General features: G+C 42.9%; 2 protein-coding genes across 6 annotated transcripts; both read left to right on the top strand.

The window, feature by feature from the left end:
- Positions 1-306: 306 nt before the first annotated feature.
- LOC311030910 (lipopolysaccharide-induced tumor necrosis factor-alpha factor homolog) lies at positions 307-3,758 on the top strand. Its single transcript, XM_084036954.1, has 5 exons — positions 307-468; positions 1,620-1,779; positions 1,987-2,043; positions 2,786-2,930; positions 3,046-3,758. Exons 2-5 carry the CDS (start codon positions 1,635-1,637, stop codon positions 3,149-3,151), a joined length of 453 nt encoding a protein of 150 aa, XP_083893080.1. The 5' UTR covers positions 307-468; positions 1,620-1,634; the 3' UTR covers positions 3,152-3,758.
- Positions 3,759-5,256: 1,498 nt separating this feature from the next.
- Positions 5,257-25,591, top strand: spag9a (sperm associated antigen 9a). 5 transcript variants are annotated; one of them, XM_084036950.1, is made up of 31 exons: positions 5,257-5,719; positions 8,329-8,449; positions 10,391-10,461; positions 10,558-10,646; positions 10,776-10,920; positions 12,442-12,528; positions 13,577-13,712; positions 13,873-13,966; positions 14,049-14,170; positions 16,004-16,018; positions 16,286-16,343; positions 16,427-16,579; positions 16,664-16,715; positions 16,826-16,956; positions 17,208-17,264; positions 18,283-18,450; positions 18,637-18,766; positions 19,055-19,144; positions 19,231-19,341; positions 19,437-19,623; positions 19,738-19,953; positions 20,070-20,280; positions 20,456-20,572; positions 20,805-20,885; positions 21,015-21,082; positions 21,173-21,321; positions 21,495-21,666; positions 21,753-21,866; positions 22,682-22,858; positions 23,375-23,512; positions 23,817-25,591. In XM_084036950.1, exons 1-31 carry the CDS (start codon positions 5,420-5,422, stop codon positions 23,933-23,935), a joined length of 3,879 nt encoding a protein of 1,292 aa, XP_083893076.1. In that variant the 5' UTR covers positions 5,257-5,419; the 3' UTR covers positions 23,936-25,591. The 5 variants fall into 5 exon arrangements, with proteins under 5 accessions (XP_083893076.1, XP_083893077.1, XP_083893075.1 ...); XM_084036951.1 differs by having other exon boundaries at positions 12,439-12,528; positions 17,208-17,261; XM_084036949.1 differs by having other exon boundaries at positions 12,439-12,528.
- Positions 25,592-26,295: the final 704 nt, after the last annotated feature.

Here is a 26,295-nt window from a genome sequence, read left to right as displayed (position 1 = left end):
TAACAGCATTTAGCATTACTAACATAATGCATGTATGTGCTCTTAAATGTGATTTTTACCCCCAGGATTTCTGTCTGAAACAGGGACTGATCAATGATATGATGCATTATGTTAGGCAAACAAAGAATACTTTGTTCTGAGCCCCCCCCCCCACCCCCTTCTTTTTGCTGAGTCCTCTATTCATGATCTCGGATTTCCATACGACACTGGTCATTATTTGAACAAGATAGAACAAACATCCTCATGTATTTGGTTGCTTTTCCTCTGACCCACCCAGTCACATGGAATGAAAGGGGAGGAGAGCATCATGAAGCTGCGGGACTGTACTACCTTCTTTATACCGTCGCAAGAAAAACAGGAAATACCTCCTCCATCTGCCAGCACTTCCCTTCACCCTACTTCACGCAGTGCTAGGCTCCGACAGAGAGGGTGCGTAGCTCTCACTTTTATTTGGATGGAAAGTAACAGGTAGGCAACTTTTATTTGACACATTTGTAGTTATAAACTGTGTTAAAGTCACTTTTGCGTTTGTGTATATGAATGTGGATGTTGACCTCATTCAGCTGTTGTTTCACCACCGAAAGGAACAAACGCAAAGAATAAGAAATGAAGAATTTCCCCTCAGAAATCGGTGATGTAACCCTTATGGACCGACACTTACCCAACAAAACAGGGCGAGGCAAAAGTGCAGTGCTGTGGTGAACTAATGTCTGTGGCTCATGTTGCTCTAATTGATGAAGGGGGGCTGATGCAGCTGACCAGCATACCTTGTTGCAATGCATTCTTCAGTTATCTTAAAACAGCCATAAAGTATGCGTGTTTGCTTCACCTAAAGATGCTGTTAATTAAAGGGAAAATAACAGCAACATTTTCAGGGAAATATACTTTGAGCTTTATTGCCCAATGCCTCTCCCTCTAGGCAAATCACTGATAAAGTTTACTGCTTCCATCCGCCTCTCACAGACTCTAGTTTTCCCCAGTGGTGGAACGCTTATTTGTTCAACTACTTTGACCTGACTACATGTCAGAGGCAGATACTGTTCATTTTACTCCACTACATTTGGTTATTATTGAAGCATTTGCTGTAGCAGATGAAGAGTCAAATATTTCTCACAGGAGTTGGTTGATTGTTTTATTTTGGTCACAGTTGCAGATGTTTACAGCTGTGGAGGTGTGAAGGGGATGTGGAACTGGTGGTTAGTTCTCAGATCCTCTTGAAACATCATTCCACAGAAGCTGTTTGATTACCCACTTCCTCCTGCAGCAGTTTAAGTGTTAAATCATTAATCTGTGCTGAGCCCAATGAACCGGTTTAATCTGTATACTTTCTTAAAACCAGTTTTAAAAAATGTTTGAAGTGTTGGCTACTAAACTCTTTTGCTTACATCTACATTTTAGAAAATCATCTCTCTGGATGCATTTTTAACCCCCGGGACTATCAGTCATCATGGTTACAAATCCAACATTTAGTTTGCCCCCAATTTGTATTATTGCATATCGTTTCACTCACTTTTCAACACAACTATGTAATGAAAATGTTTTAAATAGCTGTGTGGCGGCAATAGAATAAAATGTCTTAAATGTACTTAATAATGCTAATGTTTTTTTCTCATATGCAGTAAATATTTCTGAAAATGGAAAAAGGATACCCACCACAGGAATCCGCCCCACCATACCCTGGGCCACCTATTAACTATGGAGGTGCACAGCAGCAGCCAGAGATGTACCCTCAGCCGGTCTACTACCCTGCAGCGCCTCCACCTGTTGCATACCAGGGAGGTCTGTAACCGCCTACGTTAATAGATCACACTATTACCGCAGATTAATTTGGCCCATCTGAGGCGGAACAACACTATTTCACACCTTTTTTTCCTTTTTCTTAAGTTGCATAATCTGTAAGAAATATAACCAAATGTACTGTTTACACTTTACTGTGACCTGTGAAAATATCAGTTCTGATTCGTCCTTTCCTTCTTTGGTAAACAGCGTTTCAAAGCCCAGGAGTTCCTTTTACACCGGCTCCTAATGTACCTGCCACAACAGGTGAGCTGATGCATTTGATTCAAGGCAATACTGTCCCATATAAAACACAATCGAGGTGCAACATGATTGAACACGCTTTCACGCTCTGCAAAGACAGTTTACACGTCTGCGAACGGATAGAGAACGTGTTTCCGTCCCAGTTTGTGAAGTGAGAATCCAGAGTGACAAAGTCTGTGGTTTCCTACCTAAGTCATCTGAAGAATAGCCCACTTGTGTCCCCCCGTCTGTAACAAACCGCTGTTGTTCACTGTGTCGTCTTATGCTGCTCAGTCACAGTTAGAAAGCATTGCTTGTAACAGACGAGTAAGGATTCCTATCACAGATACTTCTTCATGGGAAAACTGCTAATACAGCTCATGTGAAGGGTAGCTCACACAACAAGAACAATGTGAGCTGTCCTTTACTTTAAAGCCCTCTAGGCTTGGATGCCTCATAATGTGAATTACAGGATGTGGAAGGCTGAAACGAAACTCAAACATATTGTCAGGTTACAGTTGTTGTACTAGTGGCAGCCTCTGCTGGTCCTGTTGAGTCAGTGCAGTCATAACATTATTTCCTCAAATCTTGGAGGTATCTGACCAACATGACATTTATCAGTATTATTAAAGCATGTGTTAAAATGGGGGGAAATGCATTTGATTAATACCTGAAATGGATGAATTTATGATATCTTTTTAAATATAGTTTAACCACGTACTAAGTGAATATGTTATGTTATGTGCTGTGCATTTCTCATCCTCAGTCACTCACATCGTGGTGTCGCCTGCATTACACGAATCCCCGGGACAGGCTGTGTGTCCCCATTGCCAGCAGACAGTGATCACCAAAACAGAGCACACAGCAGGCCTGATGACCTGGGCTATCTGTGGCGGCCTCGCCCTCTTCGGGTACAAACAAACGCCTCATATCTAGTTTCTTTCTATCTGAAATAAACCAAAAATATATATGATGTTTAACTATTATTTTCTGAAAAGCTCTGATTAATTTTGTTTGCTCCTACAGGTGTTTTCTGTGTTGTTGTATCCCGTTCTGCGTCGACGCCTGTCAAGATGTGGAGCATCGCTGTTCTTCCTGCCACAGAGTCATCTACATATACAAGCGAATGTGAAACTGACTGTGAATGGGGAGAAGACCTCAATGCTTATCAGTAGCCTCACTTGCTCTAAAACATTCTTTTTATACTAATCACAATTATAATGCACTTATTGTATACTGGAATTTTCACTGGTATTTTGCATCTCATTATAACTTGAATGCTTCTGAAATGCGTCACACTGTGGGCAGATATATTCAGCAATCCGTGGAGCATTTGAAATTATTTCGACAACCAACAAACATGTCAATTAAAAACAAAGAACTTTTGTTGTAATTTGTTTGTCCAGCGGTGGAACAGGTTGACATTCAAGGTGTTACATTTTCCAGTATTTTCTTCGGTATTTTCATGGTGTTTCATTGATTTTAATTTGTTTAAGTTTGTATAATTCTCCTCATACTTTTTTTTCTTTTGAAAGAAAGGCATTTGTTTATTATTTTATTCAGAAGATCAAAAGGACTGACATTTAAATCCATGCTAGCAGCACACAGCGGTGCTAAATGCTCACCGTCACAAGCTAACATGCTAATGCTTAGTAATAATGTTTACCATGTTCATATGAGTTTACAGGTGTCAGCATGCTAACCCTTGCTTATTGGTAATAAACACAAAGTGCAGCTGAGTCTGATGAAATGTCTGTGTTTGTTTTACAGGTTTGTTCATAAACCAAAAATATTGGACAAAAAGTGACCTAATGGTGCTCCAGGGGATCCAAATGATCACATCTGATCCTCTGCAGACCTTGAATGTCTGTACCAAGTGTAATTTTAATCATCTATCCAATAGTTTCCAAGATTCTCTAGAGATTTCTCAACCTCATGGTTATAGAAGAAAAGTCATCAGGATTCATTTTCTGGAAACCTTGAATGACTGAATATTTTTAAGCAAATACGGATGGAAATCTATCTAATAGTCAAGATATTTCACTCTGAAACTCTGCGCTAGATAAAAAGGTGGTGTTCCCTGAGTGCCACTTCCATCCTGAAGGCCATTAAGTGAGCGGAAAGGGAAATGTAGCAACAATGGACCTACTACTGCAGCAGCACAGTGGCGGAGCACATTCAGCAAGCTGACGTCACAGTAGCTTCAAAAAACAATGTAACTTGGGTCATAATTATTAACTGCTTTAATTTGTCCCCAAGAAACTGGGTTCTGCAAGTCATAAGAAGGAACATGGAATACGGTAATAAAAAGCCTAATTTCTCAATTTCAGGGTCATTACGGTAAACCATCACCACTTCTTTCCAAGTGTGCAGCAGCTGAGGTAAGGATTCTTTATGATATTTATACTGATAAAGGTAGTTTCTTAGGATATAACCATTTTAAAAGATTGTATGAGTATGTTGTAACACTCCAACTGAGTTGTTAGTTACAGAATGCTTTGTTGATTCAGATGCTGTACCTATTTTTAAAGCTGTATTTTCTATTTAAATGATTTGATCTGCTATTTCTTAAAAACACAATAAATAACAAAAAACATACAGTGGTAACACAGTAATCCCTTTTCAAGAAACCACCAAAAACTAAAATGAGGTTTGAATTGGTCCCTTATGGTGACAAATAAAAATTAAAAATGTAAAGTATGAGTAATTTCACCTTTGAACATCAGACAAGCGAGTTCTATATGAGGGGTTTGTCAATGAATACGAAATGTATAATAAAATGTTCAGCTCCGTTAAGTTTAATGATTAAAGGACTTACTCATGAAATCAGTGTGAAATATTTTTTATTATATTATTTCTTCACAGAATCTCTTATGGTATGATTGGGTTGTTTTTTTCTCTCTCTTATAAATAATTCAGTCAAATAATCTTACGTTGTTAGCGCGACGTTACGTCATCACGTGATCCTGGTCAACAACTCAGCTGTTGTGATGGTGTCTTCATGTAACGTCGGTAATAATTGTATCCCGTGTGGTTTCCTCGATATTATGTTGGTTAATAACCACGCATGTATTTCTCTGCTGTACTTTATTACTATAAATATGTGTTTAATAACCAACAGTTCAAAAACCTGATCCGGGAGCTTCAGAGTGCTCGGACTGTGATTTCGTTCCGCCAGTGAAGCTGAGAAGTAGCAGCTTTTGGAGAGCACTTGAAGGCAGCACGGGACAAGTGAGGGGAAAAAAGAGGAAGAAATCCACGTAGCCTGTCTTACATCGCAGCAGTCCAGACGCGCTGTATCCTCAAATGTGTACGTTTATCCGGGGAAACGTGACGCGGATGTAACGCGGGTCAAACCCACATCGGTCCCGTTAGCTGCACAGGGGGAGGAGGACGAACAATGGAGCTGGAGGACGGAGTTGTGTACCAGGACGACCCGGGGACGTCAGCGATGATGTCTGAGCGGGTATCGGGCCTGGCCAACTCCATCTACCGCGAGTTCGAGAGGCTCATCGGCAAATACGACGAGGACGTGGTGAAGGAGCTGATGCCGCTGGTCGTGGCCGTGCTGGAGAACCTGGACTCGGTGTTCGCGGAGAACCAGGAGCACGAAGTGGAGCTGGAGCTGCTGAAGGAGGACAACGAGCAGCTCATGACCCAGTACGAGCGGGAGAAGGCGCTGAGGAAACACGCAGAGGAGGTGAGTTGAATGGAGCCGAGGGGAGGGAGGGAGAGGGAAGAGCTCGCCTGGTCCGTGTGGGAATGAATGGAGGCTGAACTCAGGTGTTTCCTACACACGTGGCCGGCAGCATCCCACCCGACCCGCCGCGGTGCTCCTCAGGGATGTAAACAAGGCTAGAAACGGCCCTCCCTTTGTATAAGCGTGTATTATACTTGAGCGCTGCATGTGTCCAAACCGAGGGTGGGACTTCTTACCACATCAGCACCACCCCTCCTTCAAATCCACCTACAACCACCAGCCTATTGCATCAGATTGTGAAGTCACGTCTGGACCCCGTGAGACTGTGATTGAGTGAAACAGTGACTCAGAAGTAAAGTGACTCAGCGTTTTGGGCCATCACAGTGACATAAATTTAAAAAATGTACCCAAACTATAACCTTATGGTGATACTATTAGGCTACTGTATAGATTATTATTCCACTACTACCAACATCCAGCTCCACCCTTCACCCCCATGCAAAGCACTTTATCCATATTTATCCCCTGCACACCATTCAATCAGATACTTTTAAATAAACTGCACAGGGTATTCAGGATACATCTAGTACTGTGCATCACCAAAACTCCCATGAGCTGTTTATCCAGCTCTATTCACCTCCCCGTCCACTCACTTGCATGTAAAATTGTTCGACAGAGCAAATTTGTGCTTTTTATCCAGTGTTATACCACAAAAAATGGTCTTAACCGATGCATCAGATGCTATTATAGTCTTACTATCAGCCCTTAGTATGGTCCAAGCTGAAAAACACTGGACCCAATACTATTTCCTGTATTGCTACTACTTGATAGCAGCCTGTTAAACTCCATATCTTCAGTTTATAACACAGTCTTTCTGTTATAGCAGTTTCGGTTCCTCTCATGACATATAAAATGACTTGTAAAATTGGTGGCGTGGCCCTTTTTAAATGAGCAAAGGTGAAATCAATTCAGCACCTGCAGCTACACAAGTGGGTGACTTTAGTAGCAAAGCTGTCAATGTGACCCCCTGATTTGTCGGTGCGGGTGCATGTGTTGTGTGTCTTGTTAAATGCCGAAGATGTGTGTGATTTAGATGTATGAATCTGCCTCCGGGCCGGCTGAGCTTGTGTATCGGAGGGAAACGTGATGCGACTCAAACCTTCTGTCCCAGCTTGCGTTTTTGGACTCGGGGCATCGGGACAGCGGGGACACTGGTCCAGTACGCTGCGGACGCGTAGACCCCTCTGCACGCACGTTGACACTGAGGCGGTGTGACAGCCAGGCACACAAAAAACCCCTCATGCAAATACACAGTAGTGTGTACAGGATTGTCATGGGAAAGACTCAGCTCGTCCACCCTGAGGGGTGCAGGGGATGCTCAGCCTTTTTGGAGAGGCAAGGTATGGGTCATGTGATCCTCTGTGAGAAAGATGCAGAAAGGGAACTTCCCCCAGCTTGCATTTTGGCTTCCTTTCCCCCGTATTATGTTTTGCCTTCAGTGTCTGGCGTCACAGATTGACCCCCATCACCTCCTGAGTAGTGCAGGGGGTCACATTTCTCCTTAGGAGCCTCAACAAGATGTGATTAATTAATTGCTTTTTAATTCATTATAGATTTCACACAGACACAAATAGATAGTATCAACCCCTGTTTCCTCTTATCTCTCATCTAATTTGGAGACAGATGTTCCATTGATTTTCATTAAGTCTGAGGCATCAAGCCATCTGTTAAGATCATTAACCTTAAATTTCAGCCAGTTACTTTTTATATGTAAATACCTGCAATAAAGTGTAAAAAACAATGAAAAAAGTTATGTTTTACATATATTTACACTTCAGTGCTGCATTATTTAATTGGAGGCCACTTCAAATCTGCAGCAAACATAATGTTATATATGCAATGAGATCATTTATCAATGAAAATATATTTCAATCTTTCAGTCACATAGGGCAAAATTACAGGCTGCAGCATAGCCTGTAACAGGGCCTTGGCTAGCTGAGCTGGACAGGATGTGAACGCTGACACACATTCCCGCCCAGAGGTCCGCCTAGAAGGGAACTGGGAGGAAGTGGAATTTCCGGGCGGACCACAAAGTCAAAGTCCTGCCTCTCTTATGCCGTTATAATTAGTCATGTTTTGGTTTCATGTTGTTGGGAAGTCACAGTGGCACATTCCTACTGTGCTACTTTGCAATGCGTTGTTTATAGTGCTGTGACTATTATTTAACGATCATTTCACTTTTGATGAATCTGTTTGAGAAGCTGCAACCACAGCGTGTCACAGTGGCATATTTTCAACTATTGATCAATCATTAATATCTATTGATTGACCAATCTAATCACTTCAGCTCTGTGTAAAATAATTAAATCCATTATTATGCTGATACTAATGTGTAAGCATTCAGGTTTTCATTCCCTTATAAACATCAGTAGCACCTTGACGTGTTTAGATACGGCGTCTCCGTGACGACAGTGAGACAGCTAATATGTTCAGAAACGAGAACGACGACCTTCCGACTATAATTGAAATCGCTTTAAGACTACAAATGAGTTTTGGGTTTAGTGCCGGCGAGTCTGACCGAGCTCTGTTTTGTTTGTGTTGCTGAGTAGAAGTTCATTGAGTTTGAGGACACTCATGAACAGGATAAGAAGGACCTGCAGAACCATGTCGACAGAATGGAGTCCCACTCGCGGCAGCTGGAGCTCAAGATCAAGAACTACGCCGACCAGAGTAAGCACACACACACACACACACACACACACACACACACACACACACACACACACACACACACATCCATTCATCAATGAATATATTCCATTTTCTCCCAGTATGAGTTCTTATTTATCCGTCTGTTTCCCATGTATGAGGCTTTTCCATCCCTCCCTCTGCTTCTACTCTTCATATAATCTCCCATACTTGTTTGATCTCTCTCCCGGTTCGTCATGCCTACTTTCTCTCTCTCTCTCTACACACAGCCGCACACACAGACTCACACTCTCTTTATCGCTCTTTGCGGGGGTAACTAACGGTAATGGGATTATAGGATTTCTGTTATTCACGTCCTCCTAATGCAGCAGTGCATTACCGCCCATCTTATTGGTGGATTAAGGAATGGAATGAAAGTGGTTAGCTCTCACTTTGTGTCTGGTTGGAAATAGTGGATTCACACAATGAATGAACAAAATGATGGTCCGGCATCTGGTGGCAAAGCAGCGCGGCTGGTTAAAAGTGAGTCATTCAGTCTGATAACGCTGAGGGAGAATAAAATGCCAACATGAATTTCTTCCATAACGTTTAGCAGAAGCATCAACAAAGCAAATATAAATGGCTCGATTTTTAGTTAATTCTTATAGAAAATGTGATATTTTGATATTTCTCCCATTTGGGACAATGGAGATCCTTGAGTCTCCACCCCCCCCCCGTCACCAGTGAACTGTAAATCATTCATTCATTATTGTATGTTGCAGCCCCTGAGGCCTTTGGTCATTTTGTGTCTGTAGATTTCTTCTAAATCCTCCAAAAGTAAACATTAAATAATGCCTCATTGGCATATTTATACGAACAATTTCAGAAAACTTATAATACAAAAAAATATCTTGATGAAAGCAATCAGATGGGGAGGTTTCACGGTGATAGTATTCCCATTAAAAGAGAATTTTAATGAGGCTCTTTCTTCGATTGTCAACAATCCGATGATGAAGATTTATACATCGACACACATCTCCCCATTTTGTCTTCAAAGTGGATTCATGACGGTATATTAAATGGACTTTAATGGGTGATTATGCTGAAATAAAATTGTCACACTGGCATTTCTTTAGTGTTGTCTTGTGTTACAGAAAGAAATCTTTTTTTTTTGTCTGTGTTTAACTGCTTTTAAGGTTAATTAATTATGAATTAAATCAATACCATTGGCTTAATGTTCCACCACGCGTTCAGCTTCTCCACACGGTGATTTGACAAACTTGCTCAGCTCTAATACCAACACACAGGAGGGATTACTTCAGCCTTCAGCTACCTCCCTAGTGTGGATCCTCTGTATAGCCTTTCCTCACTTCACTGCATTACATGACTCCAACCCGGTTAGTCAGAATAAACACACAGGCACGACATCTCCATGCAACATGCAGAGGCTTTAGCAGCTGTAATTGATAGTATCCAGCCTTTATGCTGTATATCCGTCTGTGATAGTAGCTCTCTGTGTGGCTTAGTCTAGACCTGACACACTAATAGGGGATTAGGTGTTTTTGTCACTTCATAAGTCGGCCCAACATTGAAACCCATTTGAGGGAGATTACCCCCTCTGCCTCGCCCCCGTGCCTGTCTGGCAGAGTAAACTTATGCAAGTGGGATTTGCAGGTTTTCATGTTCTACGATGTGGTACAACGGAGGTCTTAAAACTATACAGAGATAGTAAGAAATTTTATGAAATGTTATTATCCATTATTGTTTAATCGGCACAAAAATCAAAGTGTGAAAGCAATGATTTTCTTATTTATCTGGTGTTTAGCACTGGACTATTTCTTGGCTCTGAGCAGTTGCACCCATCCAGGAAGTTACTGGGTGTAGGCAAGAAATAGTCTGGACCATTTTATTTTTATTATCATTTTACGAATTGATCATGTGTGTGTTTTGTAATTTACTGAGCTGTGTTGTGTTCTGTGTCAGTCGGCAGGTTGGAAGAACGGGAATTGGAACTCAAGAAAGAATACAACTCGCTCCATCAGCGACATTCAGAGGTAAGAACGAAGAAGAAGGAGGAAGGAAGGAAGGAAATATCCTCAGGTTGTTATCATTAACCAACCCGTTTCCTCTGAATCTTTGGACTTCTGCAGATGATCCATAACTATATGGAGCACGTAGAGAGGATCAAACTGCAGCAGATTAGTGAGACTTCGGAGTTGAGCGCAGTCGGTCGAGTCAGGTAAGACCACAACAGATGCTGGGAGTTTGCATTAATGTCTGTCTGTAACCGTCATATCTTGGCTCACTGAGACAAGATATGTGAATTTCACCTTTGGAGAAAACAAGTGTGATTCTCTTGTCCATCCAGGAGAGAGCGGCCTCTTTCTTTGGGGGTCTTCCCATCAAGTGGCGGAGCGTCCCTGCTGATCCCCGACCCCCAGGCCAGGGCCGAGACGCCGGGCACAGAGGGCTGGAGATTCACCGACCCAGCGCGGTCCAACACTAGCCTCAAGGTAGGTGTCCGGATGGCTCCTTTATGTGAACTTCAACCACATTAGGTGGAAAAAATGAGTCATTCCAATGTGATTTTTCTTCAGAGGATAAACTCGAGATCCACATGATAACTGATGTTGGGATTTTGTAATGAAAATGAGTTCCAGACATGAATTCTATTATAGTGGGAAAAAAATCCAACACAAAAACCCAACAACTTCCTTTTTTACTGTATTCTCCTCCTCCTAATATTGTCCATATTATCTTTGGTCCAGAGTGCATCCTATCTGTTGACATGATAAATTCAGATTGTCCACTCTGAATTATGATGATCTAAAATGATAATTTTTTTTTGCCTGAAAGTATGACTATTAAGCACCAACTAACTGCTCTCCAAATTAAGTTTCTACCATAACTGAGTCACACAAAATGCATAAATATGGAGAATTATGGCTCTAATCCCTTTGACTGACTGAGTGTTTCCAGCCCTCCTGCCAGTGCTAGAAGATAGAGGAGTTTTTGGCTTTGGATCCATTTAAAAATAGAGAACCTTTGATGAGACTCGGGCGTGCTTGAGCGTATTTGAGTAGGCGTCTGACAAGGCCATCTCTGTTCTTAGACATCCTCCTCTGTAGCCATTGATGAGTATAAAAACGTGTCTGTTCTGCTGATGTGGCAGTCAGAAGAGATCATTAAATGCATCACTTAATATTCAATTGTCTTTCGGTGCAGGAGCTTCAAATACTACTGGATCCATTCTTCTAACATTGTTATGATTATGTTCACGCAGATGAAATTAAGCTATTTTGTATGCAAAACGGGGACTCGACATGTTTTTGATGTGTGCGTTATATTTATGTCTGTGGCATTTAGGACCTGGAGGGTGACAATGTTAATTCATCCCACTGCTGCGTCTTTGTTAAAACTGGGACATCAGCTCTGTGGTCGCAATGCATGATGGGAGTGATGCCGCTGTATGGCTGGCAGCCAGGCACCGAGGGAGAAAAAAGGCTAGCTGGAATGTGATCAGTTCTTATGTAATCAGTGCGACGGGACGGTTATTGTTGATCCATGGCCTTTTGAACACGAGTGGCTTCGATATATAGACCGACTCTCAGAGACGTCATGTTTATTTATGTGCTTCAAATGAAGAGGAACGACAGGTTAATGAGGTGCATATCCACGCATGATATAATCTCCACAAGTCATATAAGTAAGACCATCCCATTGTCTATAAGATGGCTTTTTTCTTTCATTTAAAGGGACCTTTACAAAGCAGTTAAAGGGGGAGTGTACAACTACTGAATACTGTCAGGAAATCACAATTTCTTACAGCCCAAGATGGTCGTCAGCAGATGTTTTACTTTATGTGACACATTCATTCATTTCACCATCAAACAAGCTTCTCCATACTTTGTCCCATACAATAGCACTGTTCCATTCACGTCACAGACATGCACACGTTTGGGGTGTATGCATTTCTGCTGAACTGCTTCTGCACACACGAGCTTCATTCTTACTCTCCCCCTCCCCCCAAGCAGTTGGACACTGTCGAGCCCCCAAAGGAAAGGGAGGGTAAAAGTGCGCAGGACTCTACTTGGGGGAAATCACTGGCAGATGACTGCAAGGTAGTTGGATGAGTGGCGGAATGGGCGGCGGCACGCCTGCACACCGTTTGTGGTTGTGTGTGTGGGCTTCAGTAGTCTATGCTGTTTCATCATTTCACTTTGTTCATTTATAGACCCTCACTTCACAGACCGCCTGCGCTGGATTGTGCTACATGCAACCACGTCCTGTGTGAAGGCCACATTATTTGACATCTTTTTAAACAAACCTAAAGGCACACACGACAGTCAGCTGTGTCGCAGATGGAATTGGTTAATTATGAATCTATTTAAATCAATAACAGCGTGGTTGCATCTCGCCTCTTTTTTCTATTTCAGTTAAAATGCATGACTTTTTGTTATTATGCTTCTTTGTGTTTTTGGTTAATTCATGCAGATCTTCAGCATAACAGTAACATGTTTTGGTGCACTAACATAGTATCATACATAAGAGTAGTGGTGCGTATTTTAATACCGTGTCTGTGTAACATTAGAGCAGTAGATTTACACGTCCCGTGTGTGTTCAGTTTCCCCCTAACTGTTTTGAGTTTTTTAATATCGTGTGGGTTCCTGTTGTTGTGTTTTGTTGCCTACTAGCGGTGTGTGAACTTCCTTCTGTGGTTGTGTGCTCGTTCTGTGTCATGTTTTCTCTGTGCATCTGATTGGAAAGCTATCCTCAGCCCATCCACGTTAAAGTAAATGTCTAATGTTTCAAGGTTCCTTCTTTTTTTTCTGTTCATTCGTAGTATTTCTGTTAGATTTCATGTTTTCGTGAGTTCCAATTTCACCTAAAAAAACAAAAATCCCTGTATTTTAGTATTTGAAATTCTTGTTACATGGATTTAGAGGTAGTTTTTCTCTTGTGCTGCATGTGTTGCATATGTAGTGAGTCTCTGAGGACCTCTAGTTTGTGATTAGCACCTTTAACCTGTTAAATCGTTAACCGTGTTTTTATGATTTTGTTATCTTTGTGGTCCAGTTCTGTATGATTTGTTCTCATTTAGTTTTAGTTACACATCTCTTTGAATGTCTCTCTGTGATATTGCTGTTGTTAAACCTGTTTTCATTGCAGGATGAGCTGTCAGACTTCGCCGGCTCCAAGTCGGCCTCCCAAATGTCCACCACAGCCTCAGACATGGAGGGGGGCGACGGGAGCAGTAAGAGCACGGAGGTGCAGGCTGCACCAGGGACTAGATCCGTATCAGTGGGTAGGGGCAAACCTCACCAAACAAGTCTCACATTCATTAACCATCGTAGTCTTAGTGGCCTTCCTGTAGAAGCTCCTTTTTGTTATGATACAAGGGTTTGACATGTTTATGCTGCAGAGGGGATGGAAGGAATTTATACCATATGCTGTGTTTCATGCAGGTTTGCCTGAAAATGAGGACAGCTCAGATGTGCAGGACATCATTGAGTCCACCCCTGAGCTGGACATGGATCTCATTGGATACAAACCCTGCAGGTAGTACAATGAACATGCAAGTTTTTTTAACAATGTTTTACCAGCGAGCACAGCATCACTTCCTTTTCTTTTACTCTTCTAGTACTCCTACTAAAGGCATTGAGAACCTGGCGTTTGACCGAAACACAGAGTCTCTGTTTGAAGAGCTGTCGTCTGCAGGCACCGGGCTCATAGGGGATGTGGACGAAGGGGCCGACCTGCTGGGTGAGTACAGAACGATGGAACGATGCAGCAGTGAAATAATGTAGCAGCAGTCCTGTTGGGTCCTCTGAATACATTTAATCGGGATTGTGTTGGAATGCTCAGTATGAAATGTCTTAAACCTGACTGTCTTTCTCTGGTACTTGAGTATTCAAAATACATAATAGTTTGTTGTGTAAAAGCTCAGTTTCCAAGTTTTGCATGTTGTGAAGATTAAGCGTGTACGTTGTATGTTATTTGTGACAATTATACCATGGTCATAGAAAATATATCACTGTGATATCAGACAATTTATTACTGAAGGCCTGAGAGGCAAGTGAGGGAAAAAAAAGTGTGATCTAAATTGTTTACTCTCCTTTATTTATGACTTAAAGGAGTCATCACCTGGAAATCGCAATTTCTCTTGTTAAAACATGCATATCTGTGTTTGACCTCAGTTGAAACTTGCCTGAAAGGCTGGAGTTTGAAAGTGGCGCCGTTTTTTCGCTTCTGCTCTTTTTCCGAACAGGAATAGCACACAAGGGTGTGCATTCCTAAAGCACGAGATTTTGATTCTGCGCCTTCGGTGACGTCACCGTGGCGGCTACTTGCATAAGCCCACCCCTCTTTCACCACCCAACCCCGCCCCGTCCGCTACCTGAAATCGCCGAAGCGCCGCCATTATGTTTTGGAGTCTGCATGCAGGCAAGCCCCCCCGGCTCTGTCCTTCCTGCGGCGAATCAACGCGCGCCTCATTACATATTATACAATGCACATCCGGACCAGTCAAAACCTCGCGCGTAATCTCGCGTGATAAAATCGCGGTACGAAAAAGGGTCAGAACAAGCTCAATGTTTTATTAAATTTTTTTTTTTTTTTTCTAATAAGTTTTACGAATTGATCCAAAGCGATCCAAGGGGGGCTGGATACGAATAAAACCAGGTGATGACTCCTTTAAGGAACGTTTTTGCCAGAATAATTTTTTAAGTTACTTTTTTTCCGTCTGGGAAAGTTAGAGAAAAAAAAAGTTCTAGTCTGATCTTTCTAATTTTCCTAACTTGCCTCTCTTGGCTTCCATAATTTCTGCATTTAATCAACTAAAATTGTTTATATTTGTCAGCAAAACATATTGCATACAAATGAATGGCATGATAACCCTAAATATTAATGGCGCTCCACTGCTACGTTTGGCTAGCTGCTGCTCTACCGATAGCACTAGATCTGAACTGTTTGCTACAATGCTACATCACTTGTTTGGTCCAGCTGTTCTATGCAGTGTTAGCCATCTACCCATGTTAACATCGCCTCTCTCTCTCCCGTATCTCATCCTCTGGCTTTTGTCCATAATCCCAGTGGAGTACTCCGGTGTGTATGACCTCAAACCTTTTGTTAGCTAAACGTTCTCCTGTAATGTCCCTTTGACCTCTGCTCATTAGTCACTTTCTTGTCCGCCATTGTTTTTTCCGCTCACAGCTTCTTCTTCATTGTGTCTTTCGATAACAGTTGGTTCAGTAATGCACACGTCTTTTCAGCTGCCTACGTTTTTTTAACTACTTCTGACAACGTTTGGTGCATGGATGAGGGATTCAATGCTTCCTTTGTTGGCCTAACTGTTTCTTTTACAGCTTGAATGACGTTTTTGGCCCTTGTATTTTCCTGTTCTACTGCGATTGTCGTATTGAACTAGCTTTAGAGAGCCAACGGCATCTTTTGCTTGTGGAGTCAACTGCTACACGTTTAGCTCTGGCTCCTTCATCACTTAAATCATTCCACTGTCTCAAACTATATCCGCATTTCTTTCTCTCTCTCTCTCTTCCTTGTTCTTTCCGCCTGACTTGGATTGCATGGTTTTCTCAGACCTTAGTTTGATTGGTAAGACCCCACCCACTCTATCCATCCTTCTCCCGTCAGTCATGTGACATGTGCTGTGTGTTTGTCGTAGTTTCTTGTGCTGTGAAACCTCCAGTAACAAATATCTCACCAGGAGATATTTCCCTTCCTTCGTAGTGCCTTGTTGGATTTTTTTTCCCCTCCCCCTAGTAATAATAATCTACGTTTCTGCACCTTTAATCCGTAGTGTTTCTGTAGTCACTAATCCAGCTGTTTTTATATCACATTTATATTATGAACTCTGTTCAGGTATGGGCCGCGAAGTTGAAAATCTCATTCAGGAGAATTCACAACTGCTTGAGACAAAGTAAGCACATCCTTTTAGTGTCACAACGTATGTGTGATATAACGGTATTTGACGGGTGGACTGAGATGTGCTCGTTTGTCCAGGAATGCTCTGAACGTGGTGAATAAAGACTTGATCCTGAAGGTGGACGAGTTGACCTGTGAGAAGGAGATGTTGCAGGGAGAGATGGAGGCTGTGCTGCAGGCCAAGAGCAAGCTGGAGGACAAGAGCAAGGACATGGAGGAGGAACTCAAAAAGTAGGTCAACTACTGTGTTAATATTACAAACGCAGACATATTAATATATATCTCTTGCTCATATAATAAAATGGTCTTTTCTAGAGTTCGCCTGGAGTTGGAGGAAGCGAAACACAAAACGAAAGAGGAGGAAGACGTGAGTGTTTTTGCAGAAACAATGTCTGAAATCGCAGACGTACTGTGTCACGATCGCGATGAATGCGTTCCCGCGTGGTCACGTGTGGGTTTAACTGTGTGCCGCCACAGAGTGATGTACCTACAGCCCAGAGGAAGCGCTTCACCAGGGTGGAGATGGCCAGAGTGCTGATGGAGAGGAACCAGTACAAAGAGAGACTGATGGAGCTGCAGGAAGCCGTGCGGTGGACGGAGATGATCAGGTACAGGAGAAATGTCACATTTGTTGTTTACATAAAGGTAATACGCTATTTTTATGAATTTAGGTATTTGGTTGGGGTTGCCACTGTCGATAAGACATGATTCACATTTTCCAGTATTAGTGTTTCACCCACAAAACGGATCAATACAGTAATGACATATCAATAAACAACTTGATGGCTAACGTCTTTTAAATGTAAAATCCTCAACCTGAGTGTCTTCACACATGATATCATCGTGTCCTCTTCTTTAGGGCCTCGAGAGAAAATCCAACACTTGCAGAAAAAAAGAAATCCAGCATCTGGCAGTTGTAAGTCTCCCTCTTTTTGTTGTTTTGTTGTTTTTTAAACTACCTTTGCCATTTCGACAGCCTATTGAGGGCAACTCCTGTCATATTTTCTCATATTTTCTCTTCTATTCAAATATATATTTTTTTCCTCTTTTCCCGGGATGTGCAATTGAATTGGCAGCATTAGGTAAAGATCGTTTGATAAACCTTCACCTCGCTCTCCCTCCAAAGATACAGACCTGCTTCTCCATTACAAACGGATCCGACTTTGATGTGTCTTTATCCATAATTATTTCTCTCCGTGCAGTGACTCGGTGGTTGTTATCACAAACTGCTCAGACATGACTCTCCTTGTGCCCCTGGGCTTCCCTGTCTCCTGCCTGCTGTGTACCTTTTTTTGGATGTTTTCCTACTCTGTCTGCTCATAGGGAGTTTAAGAGTGGCAGAGTTCCCCCAGCAGCCTAAATGTACAGTACATGTCAGTCTTTATTCAGCTCCTACCTGCAGATCAGTTTGCTTTTTGTTTTATTATAAGGGATTATAAGGGCAGACATCAAGAAAACATTGACTGAAAATGTTAAGCAGTTAGATAATACCTCATGTAGTATTTGGTTTCAGCACAAACTAATCAGGAAACACATTACTGTTCAGTCAGTATGAGTGGAATGAAATGTTAATGTATTGTAACAATATTTTCCCCATCTTTTCTGCATTGTGTTGTTGATATGGTGATGTTTTTATCTGTTTATCCAAACGGTTATTTACACATAAAGCGAAAAGGGTTTAATTATACCCTAACTAGCCACTGAATGTCCTGTTAATAGTTGGTGCTAAACAGACAATTTGATTTTCACGGCCCATTCACAGTCATGTGCGATAGGAAAGTTATTCAAGACTCCCAGCATGCTTTGCGTCAGTGTGCAGTAAACGGTGGTGTCAGTCCTTGGTTGTCTGGTTGGTTGGTGACCCCTACCTTGCTTTTTTCCCCCCTGCTCCCCTGTCTGCTCCGGTTCCCTATTGGCTGTCTGTAACTTTGCAGCTTCAGCAGGCTGTTTAGCTCCTCCTCCTCCAGTTCCCCCGCTATAAAGAAGGCAGAGTCCCAGTCCAACATGAAGTACATCGCTCCGGGCGGCATGGTGAAGAGGAGTAGTACCTTCTCCCAGTTCCCCACCGAGAAGTCCAAGACGTTTGACTTCCTCAATGAAGAGTAAGTCAGGGTGAACATGGTGGGATTTCTGGAAGAAAATTAAAAACATATATTGATACAAAACCAAATTAAATGATTACATTTTAATTAGATTCACGTTTTGGGTGCATCATGAATCCAAAAATATTTGTAGGAATATGTTTTTCACCCAATGGCCTTTTTGTCCCCTCTTTGCACTTCTTGTAGGAAGGACCAGTGCAGCTCACCATCACGTAAGGAGCAGAAGAGAGCCCAGTACAGACAGGTCAAGGCCCACATGCAGAAAGAGGATGGACGAGTCACTGCACACGGCTGGAGCCTGCCCAGTAAATACAAGGTGGGAAATTAAGATTCAAGTTGGAGGAAATGTGGCTGATTTTTATCAAGGCGGTTGTTTCTAACTCAGAATGACATATTCTGATGCCAGCCTTCCGAAAAAGCTTTCACAACTCCACGACATTTTCTGTAGACCCGATCACTGCTGCAGATGGTTAGTAATGGTTAGTAATGTGACAAAGAAATTCTGGCTTCAAGCTGTGGCGATTGCAGCCGTTTTGTCTTAATGTGGGTGAAAATCTGTTTTAAAAAGCTGTGTCCTTTGCATGTGCTTTTTATTCTCTGACAGGTGGCAAATGGTGGACAAGTGGAGAACAAAATGAACTTACCTGTACCGGTATACTTGAGACCTCTAGATCAGAAAGATGCTTCTATGAAGGTGCATACATCAATAACTCAACTTTTACATTCCTTTAAATTCTGAATTAAATGTGCTAATTATCAGCTTTTCTCTCTGTTCCCCAGCTGTGGTGTGCTGCAGGGGTCAACCTGTGTGGGGGGAGGACATTACAAGAGCTCGCAAAACACACAAAGGGTTCTCAGAGTAGCCTGGATCAGTTAGAGCAAGAGAATAAGGTGAGTCATGTAAGGAAGCAGTGAGTTCAGATAGTCCTTCATCCTCTGGTTTATATTCTGTTGAGGCTGTTGGCTGATTGAGAGTTGTCCCTAAGGATCAGGAGAAGGGGGAGCAGGAGAAGGAGCTTGTCCTTCAGGATGAGGCGTCCAGTAGGGTGTGGGTGTGCACCAGCACTCACTCCTCCACCAAGGTCATGGTGCTGGACGCCAGTCAGCCCTCCGACCTCCTCGACAGCTTCTACGCCTGCAACACCCACGTCGTCTGCATTGCCAGCGTGCCAGGTAGGCTGAGTGGTCACACTTTGTTTGTGTGGGTTGGATAAGTGGCTCTCTTTATCCTCGTCATCCATGACCGTGCAATTCCTAATCGGTTTGGACTGGTTGTTGTTTTTACAGGTGTGTTGGAGACTGATTATTTGGCGGGCGAGGACGTACCCCAAGACCCAGAGGCCAGCCAAGGTGATCGGGTGTCACTGGCCGGCAGCGTGGCCAGCGTGGGCTCGCAAGGAAGCGATGGCGCTATGGCAGCAGAGGGGACGACCGCCGTTCCACAGACTGCCAACGCTGGCGTCGGCGACCAGCCGGCTGAGCACAGTGGCATCTCTAGCTCAGGTGCAGTAGTTCTCTGCTTTGATGGCGTATGTCCTTACTTGTTTTGACAATGGAGGCCGCTAGCTACAACTTTAGGATCCACCAGATTATAACCCTGTGATCCATGATGCCTGCAGTCGAGCTGTCCAGAGAGACCAGCCCGGCGGAAGACGGCGTTCCTACGGCAGAAGAGGCAACGGAAGCAACGGAGGCGAACGCTGGCGTGGGCGAGGAAGGGGAGGAGGACCAGGGAGCGGATCCCAACCAGCCGGGAATCTACACTGAGCATGTGTTCACCGACCCACTGGGGGTGGGACCCACCGACTCCCCTTCTTCGGACTCACAAAGGTGAGCAGTGATGTTCTAGATCAGAGGTCTGGCCAAGGAATCCTAAGGCTTATAGATAGCTTCTAGATGACCACTTCTAACACTTATTAGTTTGTTTTTTTTATTTAATGTTCTGCTAGTCCAGCATTTATTACGAAGTGACTCAAATTCCCATCGTCTACTTTCTGTGATCAAGGGGCTGCGGGCATGATGGCGAGACTTCCTACCCAGAAGACTCAGACCCATCAGATGGGGAAGTCCTGAAGATGAGCAGCGCTCTCCCCACCATGTGGCTGGGAGCGCAGAATGGATGGTGAGCAGGGCAGCCACTAGAGGGCAGCACAGAATAGAATGTGCTCTCGTGTGAGCATTAACTGTATGTTTTATTACGTGAAGATCCAGCCTGTTTGCAATAATGGTTCTTTAATCGTGGGCAAATGTATCCATGCAGTTCTACTTCCACCAGCTCTGTTTTTCTCATGTTTAAAATCCCCTCCTCATAATCTAATCTGGCATGTCCTCATCTCTCTGTCTCTCCCTCTAAGTCTCTATGTGCACTCGTCTGTGGCTCGATGGAGGAAGTGTCTCCATGCCATCAAGCTGAAAGACTCCATCCTCAGCATAGTGTGAGTGCAAAGTTCCTACTGTGGCCGTTCAAGGACACGTGCACACACACACACACACACACACCAAAATACAGATTTCTACCTGCAGGGAATAATGTGTAAAAAGAGTGGGTTCATCTCCTGTTACAGGCATGTTAAAGGGAGAGTCCTGGTAGCTTTGGCTGATGGGACATTAGCGATTTTCCACAGAAGCATTGGTGAGTGGTTTAGACAATGTCCCCGTTTATTTGACCATATTTTTGTTTCATATTTTGGCCATAGATATCATAATTTTTTCCTCCCCGCAGACGGTCAGTGGGATTTAACCAACTACCACCTGTTGGATCTGGGCCGGCCTCACCACTCTATCCGCTGCATGACAGTAGTCCATGACAAGGTGTGGTGCGGTTACAGAAACAAGATCTACGTCATCCAGCCTAAGGCCATGAGGATAGAGGTATAGCTGTCATTGTATGTAATAAACCTTCTGTCGCTCAAAGGAGTTCACCAAACCAACAACATTTGCATAACCGCACCTTTATCTGAAACATGTCTCAGAGTAACATTTAATCCTACGTTTAACGTTTCCACGATATCCTAACATCTCATCGATCCGTCGCGTCTGAGCAGAAGTCGTTTGACGCCCATCCTCGCAAGGAGAGTCAGGTGAGGCAGCTGGCGTGGTTGGGAGACGGTATCTGGGTGTCCATCCGACTGGACTCAACGCTGCGCTTGTTCCACGCCCACACCTACCAGCACCTCCAGGACGTGGACATCGAGCCCTACGTCAGCAAAATGCTGGGTACGCATCGACCAACTAGTCGTTTCTCTGAGAAATCCTTCTCTCTTGAAATGGCAAACAAGCGTGTGTGTGTCTGTGTGTTACAGGAACGGGTAAATTGGGCTTCTCGTTTGTGAGAATCACAGCTCTGGTGGTGTCCTGCTGCCGCCTGTGGGTTGGGACAGGAAACGGCGTCATCATCTCCATCCCGCTGTCTGAAGGTATCACACACCTGCACTACATCAACAGCCCTCTCTGGTTTACTGCTTAGTCCTGAACGTTCCCTTTTGTTATGTAATGAATGGTCATATAGGTATTAATTTCTTTAAAGTAAATGCTCACTTTGGTTTAAACCTTTCTTGAAGTCCTGGCTGCCATACACCATCTCTGCATCTCGCTGTGCTTCTGTGTGCTGAATTTCTCTCGAGGCGTGTTCACAGAGTGCATCCAGGCGCTACTTGTTGAATAACCACGGTTGTCATGGATGCAGCTCTCACAGTCACCTTGCAGCTCACACGTCACTGTTTTTGTTCTATTACAACCTTTTTTTAAGCATGTATGGTCCACGGTCTTCCTTTTCCCTCCTCTTCTGAGTAGTTCATTTTCATGTTTACCGTCTAGCTCATCTCCCACAGGCTCCACTCGGTGCCCAGAAAACCTGGAGCAAGTATTTCTCTTTGTTTGTGCTTTAAAAACAATGAGAGCAAACGCGTCGCTCTGCTGTCTTTCTGAAAGAATGTGTGCAGGCCACCTCGGCTCATAACCCCGCTTTGTCTTCTGTTACGGATGGGAAATCAATGAAATATATGAGTGTGGCTGCATTTCTAAGTGTGTGAGTGTGTGCTTCAGGGAGCCATTAACACTGATGGCTTTTAATGCAGCTCCTGCTCTTCCACCTTTTGTCAAAGATTGAAATTTGATCATCTCACCGTTTGTCCTTTGCACAGCCCCTTTCACCCACAGCTGGCCTTCTCGTGCAAAACCAAGACACCATGCACATTGTGACGTCGGTTGCTTTTTCTCTATTGTTCTGCAGCCAACAAGGCAACGGGAGTAGTGCCAAATCGGCCCGGCAGCGCTGTACGGGTTTACGGTGACGACGGGTCGGACTGTGCCATGCAGGGCAGCTTTGTGCCATACTGCTCCATGGCCCACGCCCAGCTGTGTTTCCACGGACATCGAGATGCTGTCAAGTTTTTCGTCACCGTACCAGGTAAGCAGCAGGTGTTCATAAAGTGGCAAAAATGGTGACGAATGATGGCTAATACCTTACCACAGTGGCCTGGGTTTGAATCTGACCCGCGGCCCTGTCATGCCCTCTCTATCCCCCTTTCAAGTCTCAATCTGTCCAATCGGAAGAAGGCAAAAAGAGAAAACCGCTCAAAGAAATGTTTGTTAGTAATTGACCACGTTTGGTGTCTGATAAGTTACGACAAACCAACATAAATTTATGTGGCATTTAAACAGAGCTGCAATGATAACTACATTTAAAAAAATAATCAGCAACTGTTATGATAATTCAATACATAAGTCTTTTTTTTTTTAAAGCAAAAGGGCCAAACATGCATCAGTTGCAGATTCTCAAATGTGATCCTTTATTTATTATTTTAAATGGAATATCTTTGGGTTTTGTAAAAAAAAAAAATGGTAGCTGCGTCCTGATTACACCCTTTCCTCATAACTGGAGACAAAAAGAAATTAGATTTGACTGTCGGCCTTCTTGTCACAGGTCAGGCGATGCCTCCTCCAGGCACCGCAGATTCAGGTTCTGACGACCCGCCGTCCGAGTCCTCCGACACAGCAAACTCTGAGCCCAAAACACACCTGGTCATGAGTGGAGGCGAAGGCTACATTGACTTCAGAATGGGTGAGTGTGTCACACCAACACTGAACGGCAGCAAGTAGCATTCATGTTCCCCTTTAGTGTTGGATTTGAATCCACATAACAGCTCATGTAGTCTATACTATACTGTCTGACTGAAGAGGCCAGTGTGTAGCATTCAGGAGGCAGAAATGTAATATGCTACAAGCTGGGCACATGGGAGAAGTTTGCAGTCTGCAACCTCAGCGCTAGATCCTACAAATCCTACACACTGGCCCTTTAAAGCTGCTGCCTGACGCCCCCTGTGACACCCCTGGCTGTTTGTTTGACTCATCATCCTCCTTCTCAGGTGATGAAGGCGGCGAGTTGGATGGTTTATCAGAGCCAGCAGCCAGCCGGCAGTCGCCGCCTACCAAGGCCGAGCAGAGCCACCTCATTGTCTGGCAGGTCACAACCTCCTACGATTGAAAAGGAAAAATCACAAACTGTTGTGTGAATACCAGAGCTGCCCACCAAACCCCCGCATGTCCTCCAAGTTTTTAAGTTGATATTACTGATTGTTCTGAATGCCTGAGTAGTTGACTACTTTGTAAAAAAACAACAATTATTTTTAGTCCATGTTTTGTACAGTTTATTCTTTATGAATTTTAATTCGGTAAGGTGAAGTTTTATGTTAACTTAAAGAATACGTCCAAGGTCCAAGTGTTCCCTTCTGCTGGGTTGCATGTTGGAGAAGCCGGTGCACCCTGGGAAAAAAGGCCAAGTTGTGTTTATAGTTTGATCAGGTCATGTGTGGAAGTCGGTCTCCCACTTGTTTAAAAGGGATTCGATGTGAAAGATAAAAGGGAAAAGCGCTTGAAGCAGTTTTGCAGTCCATTTAAAAAAAAAAAAAAAAAGGTGCAGAAGTATATTTTATATAATACACATAAGACTTTTACATTTTAAACCACATGTCTGTGCGTGTGTGAGCATCAGGTGTGTGTGTGTATTCACAGCATTTTTATTATCTTAACCTTTAGGGCTGGGTGTCAAAAGTCAATATGTATACATTTCAAAAGGTTCAATTGGTTGAATGTGTTATCTGGGGTCTAATTACTGTACTGATGATTTAAAAAGCAGCTTGCTTGATTCGTGATAAATTTAATGTGCTTTTATTCAGCAAAAACTGTGTGGCACCAAGCCCTATATATGCTACAGTTTTATCTTTATGACATAAATGATTTTAAAGCAATCTGCTGCTGAACACAAGAACCAGCTGACTCCTAGGTGTAACTGTAGGTTAGCCTGCACGGGGAAATCCTGTATCCTCATCCAAGTCCGTATGCCTGTTAAAGCTCTTCTGTCGTGTGAGGAAAGTCTGCCTTGGTGCTTGCCGTTTTCTTTTAGCTCATTGGCACTTTAAAATGTTAGATGTTAGTAGCGTGAGGTTTGGAGGGAGAACTCATGGTAATGTACACCACTAACCGCGTGAAGGGAACAAAATGTATAAAATATTTGTAGCCAGGTCACCCCAGTAACCAAAGGACAAAAAGATGAAGCACCGTGAAACTGACTTTCATAATTTACATTTTTTTTTACAGCTTAAAATGTCTAATAATTTGAGGGTGTATTTTGAAGGGGGTCATGTTTTTGGGGATTAAGCTTCGGGAATCTGATGAAGGATTACATGTTTGTGTGGCACCTTCTAATGAACATGCAGCACTAAAGGGAGTCTCTCCCGATGGCTTCATCACTCCTCGTTTTGTGGTTACAAATGCATTCGGAGGCCTGGAAGGTAATTATTGTCATTATTTTGTAGTTATTTTGTTGTTGTTTTGTATTCATGTGAGACATTTTTATTAAGTATTTTGATGACAACTGTAACGCGATACCAGGATACCAACATCGGTGGTTGTTTTTATATCTGAAAAGTTCCAGATTGGTCTTCAATCCATTTCCAAACACTAACTTTCATATTCTGTTTTTTTGCCATTCCAGTATTTATTTCCTTTGTTATGGAGCCTGTCTTGGTTCAGAATGTAACTTTCTACATGGACAAATTATAACGGGAGGCTATAATAAACAAAATAGTCCAATGAATTTACGTGATTGTTAATAATTGTCAAATAAAAGAAATTCATGTAATCATGTTTGAACATTTTTGAGAAACCATGAGATATTAGAACGACACATTCATGTACTAAGCTATGCATGTTTTTTTGTTTTTTTAAATCGGCTAAATCTGTTTATTGCCACCGTTTTGGGTGGGGTGGATGTCTCTATATGCGTGTGTGTGTGTGTGTGTGTGTGTGTGTGTGTGGTACATCTGTAGGAGATTGAATGCAAGACACATTTGTCCGTGTGTGTGTTTGACTTGTGTGTGGTGTTTGTGTTCTCACTGTATGTCCATCTGTAAAACCCCAGACTGGTCACATTCACCCGTTGCACCAGGCTTCTCTGGACGCCATGACGGTTCTCCTCCTGGTCAATGTTTGCTAAAACAGCATCATAGCCTTATTTTTAACAATCTATTAAACTCAGTTTCATGGAGACGTTTCTGTTATGTGTCTCATTTTTTCCCCACTGAAAGATGAAAGATTTTTATTATTATTATTATTATGATGATTTAGTTCTAATTTCCCTGGTTTGAAGTGGGAGGGGCTGAATTGGGAGATAATGTCATGTAGTTCTGTTGTAGTCAGTTTGGCAACATTTGAATCAGTGAAGCTCTTAATGAATAAAACCCAAATGTTGTTTTTGTAACTTTGGTTACTGTTGCCCATTTAATCATTATTATTATTATTATTATTATTAAATATTACAAAGTAATATTTTTTTATATTTTCAGG

Source organism: Eutrigla gurnardus (genome assembly GCF_963514095.1).
Source record: "Eutrigla gurnardus genome assembly, chromosome: 20".
Classification (NCBI taxonomy): domain Eukaryota; kingdom Metazoa; phylum Chordata; class Actinopteri; order Perciformes; family Triglidae; genus Eutrigla; species Eutrigla gurnardus.
The sequence above is the reverse complement of the archived record's forward strand: the minus strand, read 5'-3'. Positions and strand labels throughout refer to the sequence as shown.